Raw genomic sequence first — 16,003 nt, 5'->3', positions numbered from 1 at the left:
TTCAGAGTGAATCAGGCCCAATTTGGGACGAATTTGACCCAATTCGGCTCCTCTACAGAGCGCAGGAGCGCTCCCAGGGTGGTACATGCCTTGTGCAAGACATCACTTCCTAGAAGTAACATCATCACACAGGCCAGGAGTGTGTTGCACGATACAAGGTAGGTGCTGGACCTCCCACCTCCCACCTGGGGGTTGGGGGACCTGGTAACCCTAAAGCATGCCCACAGATGGCGTGGTGATATCACTTCCTGGAAGTGATGTCATCATGTCTCTCGGGGTGTGTGCACATGCAAAACATGCAAGTAAAGTACAACAAGTATGTCTGAGGTCCTCCCCCACCCACCAAAAGGATATAGGGACCTGGGAACCCTACACACACAGGGACCATGCTGGGGATGCATGATCTAGGTAATCAAAAAACTAAAAGCTTGTTCTGATTCTATTTTAAGGTGCTTTCCTCTTTTTTTGTAATTTGATCACCTTTTCTGCTATATGTAAAAGAAATAAACCCGGTATGGTTTAGTGGTTAGAGTGTTGAGGTTTAAACTGAGAAAGACCTGAGTTCAAATCCTTTTTTAAGCTATGATTCTCACTGGATGAATCTGGTCCAGTCTTTAGTTCTTGCCATAACTTACCTCAAAGGAATATTGAAGGATAAAACAGAGGATGGAAGAATCTGTAAATGCCCTTTTTCTGTAAAGGCAGCGTAAAAATGTAATGGATAGATTTTTTTGTCATTCAAGCAACACAAGAAATGATAAATTAAAATTAATGAAAGGAAATGCTCATTTTTTTGTTTTATAGGGTGAGCAAGGGGACATTGGCCCAAGGGTAAGCATGATTAATAATTATGAACATTTTTGAAGTCTATGAGATTGGGTTGTGATAAACAAAACATATTATATTCTTGCATGTGAAAACAGAAGCAGATAAAAATAAGAATATGTAGTCACTCGTCTCTTCAAGCTTATTTTATAAGAATTTTTTTCAGAAGAAAATAAGAATATCTGTTGTTTAGGTTTTATAACTTCTCATTACTTTTCATCTATAAAAAATGCATGAAGCTGCATTTGTTCATATTAACCTCTTACTTCCCTTGCCTCTCTCTCCCCACTCTCTGTTGTCTTATCACAGTTTGCTTTGAGTTGTAAACTCCTTGAGAACAGGACCTGCCTGCCCCTGAAAGGGATGCCTAAAACTCTATAAAGAAGAGCATGTGATGCTCTAAATCGTGATCATGAGATGGAAATAAAGTGCTTTAAATATTTTGTATGCATTTGAAAATCCCAGCCTAAACTGAAACTATTAGCTGGATATGTTTTTAAAAAGCAGAGAAACAATAATGTAATAACCAGAAAAGTGAATTCTTGAATTTTATCCATAGATTACCTCATTTAACTATAAAAGTAATCAAGTTTTGTTAAAGTGGTACAGTCAGGCATACGGACATCTTTCTTTCCGTTATTCATTCTCATTGAGCTGAATTTTATTGAGTTGGGACTGTAAAATATGCTTTCATTGAATTAAAAATGGTACAATTATATGTGAAGGCAAAAAATAATTATCTTCCTTTCCACCTCCTCCCCACTCCCAAATTTGCAAACCTTTTTTAAATATCTAGTGTTTATTTGTATGAGGAACTGAGCTTTGAAAGAAAATATTTTCTGATATTAAAGTTGTGAACTTTGGGTTGGGAAATTCCTGGAGATTTGGGGATGGAGTTTGAGAAGGGCAGGGTTTGAGGAGGAGAGGGTCCTCAGTGAGGTATAATGCCACAGAGTCTACCCTTCAAAGCAGCCCTTTTCTCTGGGGAACTGATCTGTATAGTCTGGAGCTCAGTTGTAATTCCAGAAGAACTTCAGTTCCCACCTGCAGGTGGTGACATAAGAACATAAGAAGAGCCCTGCTCCTTAGATTAGACCAGGGGTGGGCAAATTGCGGCCCGCGGGCCACATGCAGCCCGCTACAGAGTTTTTTGTGGCTCGCCAAGACAGTAGAAAAGTGTGATAGGGTACATTTGTCTCATTAAACTGATTCTAAAATTAAATGTGCTTGCAGCTATAGATGATATGAAATTAGCACAATAAATAAATTGAATAAAACTACCACTATTTTATTTAATTTATATTTATTGATTTTTATGATCCAATTTATACCTTTTCTGAAATGCAAAGTTAACTAATGAATGCAATCATTTTAAAAGGTGCGGCCCTCCGCTAACCTCCACGCCCACAAAGTGGCCCCCGAGCCAAAACAATTGCCCACCCCTGGATTAGACCAATGTCCATCTAGTCAAGCATCCTGTCTCACACACTGACCAACCAGTTACTCTGGAGGGCCAACAACAAGGCATAGAGGCCAAGGCCTTCCCCTGAAGTTGATTCCTGGCTGTGGTAATCTGAGGTTTACTGCCTCTGAATGTGGAGATTCCCTTTAGTCACCATTGCTAGTAGCTACTGACAGACCTATATTCCATGAATCTGTCTAATCCCCTTTTAAAGCTGTCTGTGGCTGTGACCATTGCTGCATCCTCTGGCAATGAATTCCACATCTTAATCACTCTGTGCATAAAGAAGTATTTCATTTTGTCTGTCCTGAATCAACTGCCCATCAGATTCATTGGATGCCCTCACGTTCTAGTATTACGGGAGAGGGAGAAAAAATTCTGTTTACTATCTTCTCCACCCCATGCATAATTTTATAAACCTTCTTCACGTTCCCCCGCCCTTAGTTGTCACTTTTCTAAAATGAAAAGTCTCAGACTCTTCAGCCTTTCTTCATAGAAAAGGTGGTCCAAACCCCTAACCATCTTATTCTTTATTGTTTTAAATCATAAGAATATTGTTCTAAATCATAAGAGCAGTGAAGTTACTGATCAGAAGTAGGCAGATAAATAGAACCAGAACCTCTTTTAAAAGTTCTGTTCTTTACAGTGTTAAAAAAGCCCCTAGCATACGGAAATGTAAAATCAATTGAGCAAGGCTAGCTCGCATGCTAGCCAACTCTTCAGGTATAATTGTAGGGATCTCGAGTTTCCCTTTAAAGTAAAAGTTAATTTCAAACCTTCATGACCAAAGACTTTTGCCTGAAAGTGTGGGGCAGGAGGAGGGAGCAAGTAGAAAGAAAAATTCAAATTAATTTTTTTCCCCAAATGTTATGATTTTGTATTTAAGAATATATCAGGTGAAGAATTCTATATATGTGTTAGACTTGGTGGGTACAGAATTGCCGGGTCTCCTAAGTCAAAATGGGGGGATGGGGGGGGGGAAATGCTCTGTTTGGGGGTGCTTTTACTGAATTGACCCTGGCACACTTATGGGTTGCACCAGAAATGACATAATCACTGATGGGACGTGGGCACGCATTTTGTGCATGTGCCTGCCAGCTTGCCTCCCAATGTGATTCCCCCTATGCCTTTCCCCATTGCTGGCTAGGTGAGTAATAGCAGGAATGGGGGATCCCCTGCCATTGTGAGGGATCTGGCAACACTAAGTGGGTACCAACTAGAGTATCTGGAATCTGGCATATTTTTGGGTTACTCAGCAATATGGTAGCATTCAAACAAAAAGTAATACAGAAAGAACTGGTCCCAGATTCATTGTGTAAATCACAATGAATCTGGAAAAGTCTTAAATATTACATGCTGCTACTCTGATTGCATTCCAGCATCCTTTTACTTTATAATTAAAAACATTATACGTTAGAAGGTTTTCATGAAAGTAACTGTATACTCTCCATTGTCTCTAATTTTGAGGAAATGGGGGATTAGTTTGCCAAATAGCACAATAAGCTCGTGGGCTACTGTGAAAGATGTTCTGCAGGGGAAATGTTTCCTGTGCATTATCAGAAGAGCTGAAATGCTTACTTTACATAATGTTGCACCATTTCACTGTCCAAATTATATCTGCAAGCACCTCATAAAAGAGGATTTGGAAACTTTTGACAGACCTGTACTATGATCTTCTTAAAACTAGTTATATAGAAAACTTTGTGCTAGTGTATAAAGAAAACCACATCAATATAAAATTGTGAAACAAAATTGTACCTGGAAAAATGCTGACAAAAAGTTGTTTAGAGGCTGTTGGTGTTAGATCCAGCATTGTGCCTAAAGGAGCACCGTAGCCATGCATTAAACATAAACCATTCTAAGGCAATTTATTCGAAAACTGTCTCATGTTGTAACAGAAAGGAAAACATTTGCAAGTAGTTCCCAGATGTTCCCAATTACACATAAAAGCAACCTGCATTTCGAAGTGTTCATGTTATGAAATATGTTTGTGCCTTAGTATTTTGTATCCCTTAGGAAAGTCTCTTCACAGGACTGTGCAGTAATCAAATTATGGTGCTAACAGTCTGATTTCCTCACTCACACATACAAATGTTTCTGAATGTTGAGGACATTTCTTTGGCTTCTCAGTCCTTCTGTTCTCTCATATAGTCTCTGGGACATTCGTTCCTCTGACACCATCTGCCCTGAATTATTTTAATTTTTTACATGGTCAGTGTCTTTTCTTTAGCCTCATAGTAGAGTTTATTTCCTAAAATTACTGTACGGCTTTACATGGAACAAATTTAGGGTTGCCAGCCTCCAGGTGGGGGCTGGAGGTCTCCCAGAATTTCAACTGATCTCCAGATGACAGAGTTGAGTTCCCCTGGAGAAAATGGCCTGCTTTGGAGGGTGGACTCTATGGCATTATACTCGGCTGAAATCTTTCCCGAAACCCCCTTCTTTCTAGGCTCCACCCCACAAATCTCCAGGAATTTCCCATCCTGGAGCTGGCAACCCTAAAAGGCATTAGATTTCATTTTCTGGCGATAATAACAGAACAATAATTAGTAGCTGTTAGTAACTCCAGGAAAGAACAGTCTTTCCAAAGGAACACTTTTCTGAGTGAGTAATCCTCATTTAATTAAAACTGAAATTACAGGGTTTTTTTCTTCAGCACATCATGAACTATGCTAATCTCTGCAGAACTTTGCTACTTGACTAGTTGAGCTGGCCTGTGTAGAGCCAGCTCCAAGTTGGGGAATTCCTGGAGAATTTGGGGGTGGAGCCTGGAGAGGGCAGGATTTGAGGAGGGGAGGGAATTCAGTGGGGTACAATTCCTTTGAGTCCAGCCTCCAAAGCAGCTATATTCTCCAGGGCAACTGATCTCTATGGCCTGGAGAGTCATTGAAATTTCAGGAGATCTTCAGTCACCTCCTGGAAGTTGGCAGCCCTAGGCCTAGGCTTGCCATCCCCCCAGCCGGTTCGAATTCCCTCTCCACCATGGAAGCTCTCTGGGTGACCTTGGCTCAGTTACACGCAGTCTAACCTACCTCACAGTTTGTTGTGAGGATAAATGGAGGAGAGGAGAATGATGTAAGTTGCTTTGGATCCCCATTGGGGAGAAAGGCAGGGTGTAAATGAAATAAATAAATAAATAAATACAGGTTCTACCCCTTATCAACCTGTGCATTCCTATGCATGTTTATTCAGAAGTAAGTGCCATTTTATTCAATCAGGCTTACTCCCAAGTAAGTGTTTTTAGGATTGCAGTCATGATTACTTAAGACGAAATCTATTTGTTTCCAACTCAATTGCACTGGCTCAAACCTGGCTTGGTATTTCTACTAAATATTTTAATGTTTTTCCCCCTTTTAATGTGTGCTCCTAATCTGGTGTCGTTGGCAGTTATATTAAATCATATCTGTAGGACTGGGAGCTTAGTATGTCCTTCAGCTAAGATTTCAATCATTCCTCCATTCAAGCAAATCATTCTACAATTAATTTAAGAACACTTGCCTCATTTAGATGAGGCTGAAAAAATGTAACATCTGTATGAGAGATGCAAAAAGCATCTAGGGAATCACCAGACCTCCTCAATGAAATCCATGGAAGCCACTGGCAATACTGTCGTAAACTAAATTGTTTCATCCTTTATCAAAACTGAAGAACGCTTCCAGTTTTGTGTTTCTTGTGTTAAAAGTGTAAAAAAATGAATATTTCAAATTCAACATCTCTGCTCAGAATGGGAACATGAAATGTAGCCTCCTCCCAAGAAAAACATGCTTCAGATAATAGTAGCAAGCTGAAATGTGGTGACATAGTTTTCCAAAGGAAGTTCACCAATGATGCAAATGATACAAGAATTGTGCTATCAAATTATGACTATTGAAGTAAAGTTATGTTGTTGTCCCTTTCAGAAAGCTATCACTAGGGTTGTCAACCTCCAGGTAGAGATCTCCCAGAATTATAACTGATCTGCAGACTGCAGACATCAGTTCTCCTGAAGGAAATGGCCACTTTGGAGAGTGGACTGTACGGTAGTATACCCTGCTAAGGTCCCTCTTGTCCTCAAATCCTGCTATCTCCTGGCTTTACTGTTACCCTAAATGGAGTCTCCTTGTGAGTTGGGGAAATTAGTGTACAAGGAGAAGCAGCAAGAGGGGGTAACTGGGATCTCTCCACCAATGTATACCAGAATCGTTCCCTTAGAGTACTCTCTCTGAAAGAAGTAGGCGGTCGTTCAACAGGAATGGTTTTTATTAAGGGGAAATAACAAGGCAAACACAGAGAGAACATACACACCATAGACACAGAGCTAACTGGAAAGGTGGTGAGCGGGGAAAGTGGCTTCGGGGGAAGGACAATATTTACCAGTCTAGGAGATAGAGGATGTCCCTAGAGTAGCAGCTGAATGACCAGTGCTTCGCAGCAAGAAGAGGGCTCAGACACTTATCTGAAGGTGTGCATAGAAATCCCAAGATGGACACACACAGCTATGGGTGGGCAGCCCGATTATACTGTGGAATGTACCCTGGGGCAGGATCGCGTCTTCTGCCCCAAAACAGTAGCTTAATGGCTGTCTCCGGAGGTGAGACAATAAAATGGGAAGGGCTTGATTAAACCTTCCTGGGTGTTACTAAAGGTAAGAAAAAGTGATTGATGAGCCGCAGTTGTTGGATGAGAAGGGCTATCAGATCCCTGAGTAGCCTTGATTCGGAAGGTGGGTGAGGGAAGATCAGAAGGGTTTGGGGGAGATTAACTTAGGAAAACCTAGAAGTCCTCTTTGCGCATATCTGGGGTGTAGGGCTGTTGGCATGCCTCATGACTCATGTTTCAGTGATTTTCCCTTCCAGCTGGATCGAGAATTGTTCTGCCTAGCCAGGCAATGTGCTACGTGCTTGAGGAACATGAGGAAGGGGTATATGATATATTCACAAGCATAAACTTTCCTATTAGCATGAGGGTTTGGCTTGACTGCTAACATTACCTCCAAATCTCCAGGAATTTCCCAACCTGGAATTGGCAACCCTCGTTATCAAATATGAAGTGATAGAATGAATAAGAATGGATAGTTTATTTTATTTTTGCACCTGTGAACTGAAAGTTGAACTAATGAAGAAATATTCATTCTCATGGCACACAATATGGCGCCAAGTGTATTTTAAAGCTACTTTTATTACTGTTTCTTAGTTACTTTCCCTCCAAATACCAGTTCTTGACAGTACTGGAATCTCTAAGTTATGTAATGCTGAATGAATCTTTAAAGTTCACTCTGTCATCATAAAATCTGTCTTGACCTCTTTGTCTTTCCTGCCACACATTGACTAGATGGCTTTTCCTCGCCTCAGTCATGGATTTCTCTCTGATCAGCATATTTTTAGCCGACGAATCCTTAAGGTAGAACTGCTTTTAGACCTGTGGTTTGCTGTGTTTCTTGTGAGGTTTTTCTTTTTCTTTTACTCTTCTAATGTATGTTCTAATCATGTGTCTTTCTTTTCTGTTATTTTATTCTTTTTTTTTACATTCTAATAATGCTTCTTAACAACTTTAAGTAATAAACAAAATGGACCACATAGCAGAACTACTAGTATCAGAATTGTTTATGGTTGTTTAGTAATTTGCCATTACACTACAGTAAAGAAAAAATAAAATGTTATATGGATAATCATCACACTTAGAATTTTAAACAATGATACAGCTGGCCTCTCGCATACATCCTATCCTGACCATGTTGAAAGAACACAGCACTTGCTTCTACCCAAGCAGATGTGCTTTGCCAACACTTGACATGTGCACAGTTCAGCCTCAAAGAATATCACCATAACGAGAAATCCTTTTGGTCACTGGCCAGAACCGCCTATGTCCATAATAACAGCAAGTAATTTTAACCCAATTTCGTTATACAGAGATAGTGCTTTTTAAAAAATTGTCAGTGACATCATTATGCTGGCCCCCAGGAGTGCACCCAGGTGGCCTGTTCTGCACCTTCCCCCCACTGAACAAATAAACAGTGGGGGAGGGGCAAAAGGTGGGAGTGGGGGATCCCCTGCCCCCACCAGGAGAATGGGCTCCCTAATCAAGACCTTGCTTTTTGATTTATTGGATAAACCAGTGTTGAAAACTGGCTGTGATCCTGAATGTTTTATTTTCAGGATTATTACGGCTTTAGTATTCCTGCAACAAATAATAACTGCAAAACTTTTTAATAAAGAAATAGGAACCAATTCTGTCAAACTCAGTTATTCGTTTTAGAAGTCTGTAAGGAAATTTCCTGAACTGGAACTTTCCAAGGATGGCCCTGTACAATTGAGTTTCTCATTTATAGCAGGATGACATTAAGTAGAGGTCTGTCACTGTGGACATTCTGTCCAGATGTTACAAAGAATTTTATGGTCCAGTCTTTTTGAGGAGGGTGTTCAAAGCCATCTCCATGTGCTGAAATAGTCCCATCCTGGATGCTTGAGTTCTTGTTTTTCACAGCAGATTATAATGCAGATTACAATAATAATAGTTGGTAACTAGTATCATTTAAATGTTTCTGTCCTGTGCTCATTTTAGCAAGCTGCTCTTTTAGCTGAATCATTAGCAAAACAGATATAATGCTGGCAATTATAGAGACACTGTGAACAGGATTGAGATAAAAGCATTTTATACATTAAAAAAAAGGAATACCAGTATTATAGAATTAATTCTCAGATGTAGAGTAGTTGTCCATACTATGTTGTAATCTGCTTTGGATACTAATTGAAATTTCAAATTGCCTTGACATTTGAGGACAAGGGACTGCATTTTAAGAAAAACAAAATAAAAACCCTCTCTGAATACACACACAGTTGGCTGCACATTCCTCTGGAATAACAACAACAACAACTTTTGATTTATATACTGCCCTTCAGGACTACTTAACATCCACTCAGAGCGGTTTACAAATTATGTTATTATTATCCCCACAACAATAATAACTGTGAGGTAGGTGGGGCTGAGAGAGCTCCGGAGAGCTGTGACTGACCCAAGGTTACCCAACTGGCTTCAAGCAGAGGAGTGGAGAATCAAATCCGGTTCTCCAGATTAGAGTCCTGCTGCTTTTAACCACTACACCAAACTGGATTATGCCTATTGTGTACATTATGGGTTGGATACCCATGTCAGTGGAAGGAACTGATAGCTCCAGATTTACCTAGTTTTTCAATCCTTCCACCAGACATTTCTGATCCCAATAAAGTTTATTTCTGGGGCCATGGGACCTATATAAAATAACTACCGTATGGGTCAGGAAGCTGTGGTGGCAAGAAAAAGGGGTGAAATTGCTCCCTCCTACCTCTTCTTGAGGAGAACTCCACTAAGAGAAGAAAAAGGGAGTGATTTCATCACCTTCCCTCTCCCCGCGGCAAGCTCCTAATCCCTGTGACAATTATTACACTCGGGTCCTGGGACTCCAGGAATAAACTTTCTTTGGAATAGAAATGGCTGCTGGGAAGAGGGGAAAGACTGGCATCGGATCCAGTCCTATAAGTGCGCTTAGCATGAATTCATCATTACAGTTGTCTTGATTCCTCTTTAGTTTCTCTTGACTTTCACAGTAACCCACTCTGAGCATGATATAAAATGCATGTTAGCAATTCCGTTCTGTGTGTATCCTCGCTATATAGGGTTGCCAGGTCCCTTCACTCCTCCGGTGGGAGATTGGGATGTTGGCTCCTACCTCGCTCTGTCACTCTCTTCTCCTCTCACATGCACTCCCAACCAGTGTGATGATGTCACTTCTGGGAAGTGACATCATCATGTGGGTCAAAGAGTGGCCTGGGAGTGCTCCCACACTCACCAAGTGGCTGAATCGCCTGTGGGGCATGATTCAGCCCAAAACGGGCCCACTGCAGGGCGCAAATCAGGCCACTGTGGGTGCGGGGGCATGCCACACCGCCTGAGGGGGGCACCCCAGGGGCATGCCCCCCCATTGGCCAGGTAAGTGGGGGGGAATGGCACCCCTTTCACTATAAGATATAGTCCTTTTTCATTTAAAAACTTTACTTTATATTTTCTATATTCATTGCATTAAAATTTTGATAATATTTCAGCAGGTTACTATATGTTGTGCCCTTACAAGATTTAAATAGGCATAAAATCACATGAGCAACAACCTTCATAAGGCTAAACAGGTCTCAATTTTATCAGCATTTAGGAGCAAAATAACTTGGGAACCCTAAGTACATGGCTTTGAGAAATGTGAGAATGTGAAGAAAAGACAGAATATTAATACAATAAATGAGATGCTAGATCTCACAGATATATCCATGTTAAAATGCTGTTGAGGCTCAGCAATTTTGGATATTTGGAAATTCACTAAATGTATACAGATAATGTATCCAATTTTACAACTGTTGATCTTATTCATTGAACTGATACTGTATTACCATTCATTCTCTTAAAGGCAAGCATCTCTTGAATCTAGATAGCAGGATTATGAATGAATCAAAAGTTCTGCAAATTTAAAAGCCATAAAGATATAATTTGGACAGTAGTTCCGTTCCATGCTTTCTCATAGTAGTGCTGTGGAATTTTAAACAACCTGAGTCCTTCTGCATTTCTTTTACCTGCTTCTCATTGAAAGAGAGAAGATTTTTTGCTGACCTGGGGCAACCACATCAAACTAGAGAGCTACAGTCCATTGTTTGTGGACACAGTTCCTTGCCTTTCTGTAGTGCGCATATACACAAATTGGGCACTGATGGGTTAAAAATGTTAATGATCATGTTTTTTGTCAGATAATTAAGTCTGAAATAATAAAAACATGTCCTTAGGCCTGTACTTAGAGAGATTTTGGACTATGTAAAGATTGATCAATTTGAAGTTTTATTGTTAAAACACACCAATTCTCTTACCACGTTTCCTGGTATTGTCTTTGTTGTGCTGAACAGAGTGTTTGCAGCTACAACTTATCATCAGTGATGTCATTTTTTACAATATGATGTTTTGTCTAAACTTCTTATAGGGGGATCAAGGTAAAGATGGCGCTGCTGGCCCACCAGGTCCTCCTGGACAGCCAGGTGCAAGAGGGCCCCCTGGAGACACAGGAAAAGATGGCCCAAGGGGACCCCCAGGCCTCCCTGTAAGGAGCAATTAATATCAAGAGGAGGTGCTGTAAACTAAAATGCATGTTTTAGTAGGAGAGGCATTCTCCTCATAATGCATTTCAGCAAAAAATCACCAGATGCCTCTATTTTTGAATTGGAAAAAAGGCAAATTAAGGGGCATTAACTACTGAACAAAGATAATTGAGTTAGGGTGTTGCATCTTAATTTCTTCTAGGAGATTAAGTTAAAGGTAGTGCTGGTAGCCCACCTGTGTTAGTACTAATTATAAGTCCAAGTATAAGAAATGTATAGGTCTATAGCTTATCTATTGTATTTAATACATAACATTAATTTCAATCTGCAGCCCACCATAACATTTTCATAGTTCCTTTGTTAAAGCTTCTGTTCATCTCTGTTGAGTTTTACAGTTTGAAAGGAGGCTTTTGGAAAACAGATTTTAGAAACTCATTGATTGTCCAAGATTAAATAACTGAATTTGTATTGTCTAGGGTGAGAAAGGAGAAATTGGAGAAGCAGGTATCAAGGTCAGTGTACAGTCCTTGATATTAAATCTTACCTTAATAAATTTGTTTTCACATACTAAGCATGGGATGATTGTCTATGCTAGATATTATGTGCGTCTACAATTTCTGCTTTGGTTCTTCACTGTGTCATGCCTGCTTATAATAACTGTTGCTATCATTGCCTCTGGTTTCATATGTTCATTACTACTGCAAAGTATAGTACCACTGTATGTGCAAAGCTAAAAATTGGACAACAGTTGTCAGACTTACAGCATTGTCCAGGTTGCTGAAACCAGCAGCTTAGCCTGTTTTGATGAGCTGGCTTTCTACTCAGCAGCATTAGATTCTCTGTCCTTTAAAGGTGAGTCTCTTTTATGAAAGCTCTCCATGTCCTCCTCTATTTTGTGTTGCTCCACATTACACACATTGTAATTAGTATAACTTACTGTGTGCTCTAACTATGCTATTGCTAGCACCTCTCATAACAATATAGGTGGTAATATGAATGCCATATCTTCTTGGGACATTGGGCCTAGGCTACAGTTGCCAGGTCCCTCTCTCCTCCTGCTGGGAGGGTAGACTTCACAACATTTACCTCATGTTGGGCATGAGGTTTCTCTTTGTTTGTGGACACCCTGGGGCAGATGCGGCGACATCACTTCCAGAAGTGATATCACCGCACTGGCTGTGCGAGTGCTCCCACACTCTGCATGGGACTGATTCAGCCCATTTGAGGTCCAAATTGACCCTAAACAAAGCACGAAGCATGGTCAGTACTTCACTTCTGGAAGTGATGTTGCCACGTCCCCAGGGAGCACGTGCATGGCATGTATTCCTTGGGTGTCTGCCCATGGCAGGAAACCTCCAGGAGGCTTGCTACCTCCCACCAATTGCTGAGCAATCGCTGGGCCAGTGGACAAATCCCCAGGAGTTTGCCTGCCACCAGCGGGCACCTAAGAACCCTAGCCTAGGCCCATTTATTTATTTATTTATTTTGTAGCTGAGCAAGCAGGCTTAAAGTGGATTCACAACATATAAATACATATAACAAAAACATATAGTAAAACACTGGTAGCAATCATATAATACTGCACTAAAACATAAGGCAGCTTATATCGCACCCCACATCTCAAAGCATCCTCAAGGTCCACAGGGCAGGATGGCTAAGATTTAATAAATATAGGTGGGGGAATATCTCCCCCTCACTGGGAGGGGCCGGTTGGGTGATTCATCTACCTCAACCATCATAAGCCTATGTGACTCAAACACTGTTATCCTAAGAAATTGCTCACATTTGCTTTTTTCCCTACTAATCATCTGCATAGCACAAGGTACTGAAGGATCTTACTGTATTTAAAATCAGCTCTGAGACATTCTATAGAATATTGAATATACCAATGTCTTCTTGACACTGCATCGTACGAAAGTGTATATTGTAAAGTTAGTTATGGAACTGTATGGGTCCTTGTTTGAGCACAAGACATTTAATATGTTTTGTTCAACTAGTAAACAGAATAACTCTAAGAATGTTCGGTTCCTCAAGATGCCAGACCCGGCCCATGCAGCAGGCCGCATCCAGGCGCACCAGCAACCTCCTTGGTAAACCCTGAAGCCTATGCTACCAGCAGTATCAGAATGGACCTGCAAGTCAGGCCCCAAGTCCTACAAATCCTGCAATAGGTGAGATCCCATTGAAACTGGTGAGGAAAGCAAGCCAGATGTTTAGGTCCTCCTTGATGTCCTTAGTAGGACGAATGCAGTGGTGAGGGACAGGGGCCCCACTGGTGGCCAAGGCTAAAAACGCACAGAAGCCCCTTCAGGGGGAAACTATCCTGCATGTGAAGTTTAGGTGCCCTATGATGGACTGGAGCGCTTTGAGAGTGCACTTCTGGCAGGACAGTATGCGGTTAATGAGTTCCATAAGTTCTGTAACTTGTCATGTGAGAGATGAAACTGTCCTAGCACAGAATCCAGCTCAATTCCCAGGTAGACCAGCCAAGTGACCAGTCTCTCAGTCTTCTCCTGAGTGTGCAGGACCCCAAGATCCTGAGCCGGCAGCTGAAGTGTACACAGGTGATCCACGTGGAGCATGCCATCCAGGGGATCCATGATCAAGAAATCATCCAAATAATGGGTGATGTGTGGGCATCCCCTTTGATCCCTAACAGCCCATTCCAAAAATATGCTGAAAGTCTTGAAGGCAGCACAGGCAACTGAGCATCCCATTGACCTGGCCTTGTCTATATACCACATGCACATAAATTTGAAGCTGAGCAGACAGTAGTTGTCGGGATGCTCAGGTAGCAACTGGAAAGCTGACTGCACATTATACTTTGCCGTAAGGATCCCAGTGCCACCAGACCAGGTGAACTGCATGGTCAAAGGAGGCATATTTAACAGAACACAGCTCAGAAGGGATGGCCTCATTGACTGAAGAGCCCCACGGGTATGACAGATGGTGCCTTTTTCAAGACCGCCCCAAGAGGAGAAACCCTCAGATTGGGCAGGGGAGGAATGCTAAAGGTGCCCACTACCTGCCTAGTGGCCACCTCCTTAGCAATTTTGACTGCAACAATTTTGTACAGTTCCTTGGTTGACATAAGGATGCCATATACCATAGGGACACTGGGATCAATGAAGCGAATGCAAAACTGCCAACGAACCCCTCCCATATATAGTGGGTGGCAGACTTGTTGGAATAGTGAAGCAAAAGAGAGTGAAGGGCATCAAGCCTGATTGGGGGGGTGCCAACCTGAAGCCCATAGCTGCCCCACTATTTCCCTATACTATAGGGGTGGGCAGGTGGGACATTGGACCCTCACTTCTTACAGGGACTGCCATTGGAGGGCCAGCCAGCACAAAAGGGCTGTTGAGCCATGGTGCCTCAAAGGCAGGAAGGCCTGGGATGGGGACCAAAACAGCTGTCACAATTGTTGTTGCATCTACAGCAGGGATGCAGGCATTTGCCCTAATTATACTCCCAGCAAAAATCCCTAGCCCTCTACCATCTGCCCGACCACCTACCACCCTCAGAGGCCTCTGCACTGTTCCTGATATGGGGCCCCACTAGCCACAGCCAGGTCCCTCCTGGCTTTTGGGTTATGAGAAGTCCTCTTGCAGAAGGCCTTGTCATACTCCATGGCCGCATTATCACCTGTGAGGACCCAGGCCTGCAGCACATTGCTCAAGTGGTTCGTCAGGTTCCAGCCCCACTCTGGGTAGGCCGCCTGAACAATGCCTGTGAAGACAAAGTTGCTCCAGCCAGTTGCTGAAGGTGCTCTCTGCCACCTTTTTGGCCCTCTTTTTGAGGGGGGGCACTCCTCCTGTTCTCTACCTCTGGCTTTATTAGTGAGAAAAAGTTCATGTACTACCCATCCAGGGAATTGCTGAAATTTATGAGTGAGGTAAATCCCAGGTGGTCCTCATCATCTGTGAAGGATGAAATGGTCAAGGAGAGGCCCTTGGCTTGTTCAGCTGCCCATACCTCCTGTGGGCCTGCTCCCACCCATCTGGACCCAGCCCTCCTCTGCAGCACTCAAGTAGGCAGGCCAGGCACATGGCCTGCCACCTCCCAGTAATCTACTTCAAGTCCCTCTGCCTTTTTGGCCAAAGTGGACTCACCTGTTGTTCCCCCACTGTCCCTCATCCCATCGCCTGGTTCTCTGCTACTTCTGATGCACGCAGTGGGCTTTCCTGGTGGGTTGCCTCTGCCAATCTGGGCTACTAGAGCAGCTGGAACTGCTGCTGGGCAAATGCACCAGCCACTGTCTTTTGGGAGGCTTCCCAGCACCAGTGACCTTACCGACTGCCCCGGGGGGGGGGGCTTCAACAGACTGGAACAGCAGCTGCTGAACCAGGCCCAGAGGCCCCAAGCTGCTTCACCCTCTCAGAAAGGAGCTCCAAGGCCCGAGAGATCCCTAGGAAAGAACACCTCCACCCCACCGTGTTGAGCCCTTGTGCACCCCTGTGTGGCCCTAGAGACCCCCTGCCCACCTGGAGCCAAGAGGCCCAGGGGAGCATCAGCTTGGCTGTCCCAATCCCCAGCCCATGAGAGATGGGCTGCAGGGGGCGGGAGCCGAGCCTATTTGCAACCAGAGAGAGCCCCTTGACAACAACCAGCCTTAGGGGCCTTATTGGGC

At 42.7% G+C, this 16,003-nt stretch overlaps 1 protein-coding gene across 1 annotated transcript in view; it reads left to right on the top strand.

Annotated features, from left to right (window-relative positions):
- Positions 1-16,003, top strand: part of LOC129327368 (collagen alpha-1(XXIII) chain-like) — a 507,186-nt gene that overhangs the window by 430,520 nt on the left and 60,663 nt on the right. Inside the window, exons 8-10 of the mRNA XM_054975948.1 lie at positions 805-831; positions 11,259-11,375; positions 11,850-11,885. Of these exons, the coding sequence (XP_054831923.1) occupies positions 805-831; positions 11,259-11,375; positions 11,850-11,885 (180 nt within the window). The remainder of the gene's footprint in view (positions 1-804; positions 832-11,258; positions 11,376-11,849; positions 11,886-16,003) is intronic.

Source organism: Eublepharis macularius, chromosome 4 (assembly GCF_028583425.1).
Source record: "Eublepharis macularius isolate TG4126 chromosome 4, MPM_Emac_v1.0, whole genome shotgun sequence".
Classification (NCBI taxonomy): Eukaryota; Metazoa; Chordata; class Lepidosauria; order Squamata; family Eublepharidae; genus Eublepharis; species Eublepharis macularius.
The sequence above is the reverse complement of the archived record's forward strand: the minus strand, read 5'-3'. Positions and strand labels throughout refer to the sequence as shown.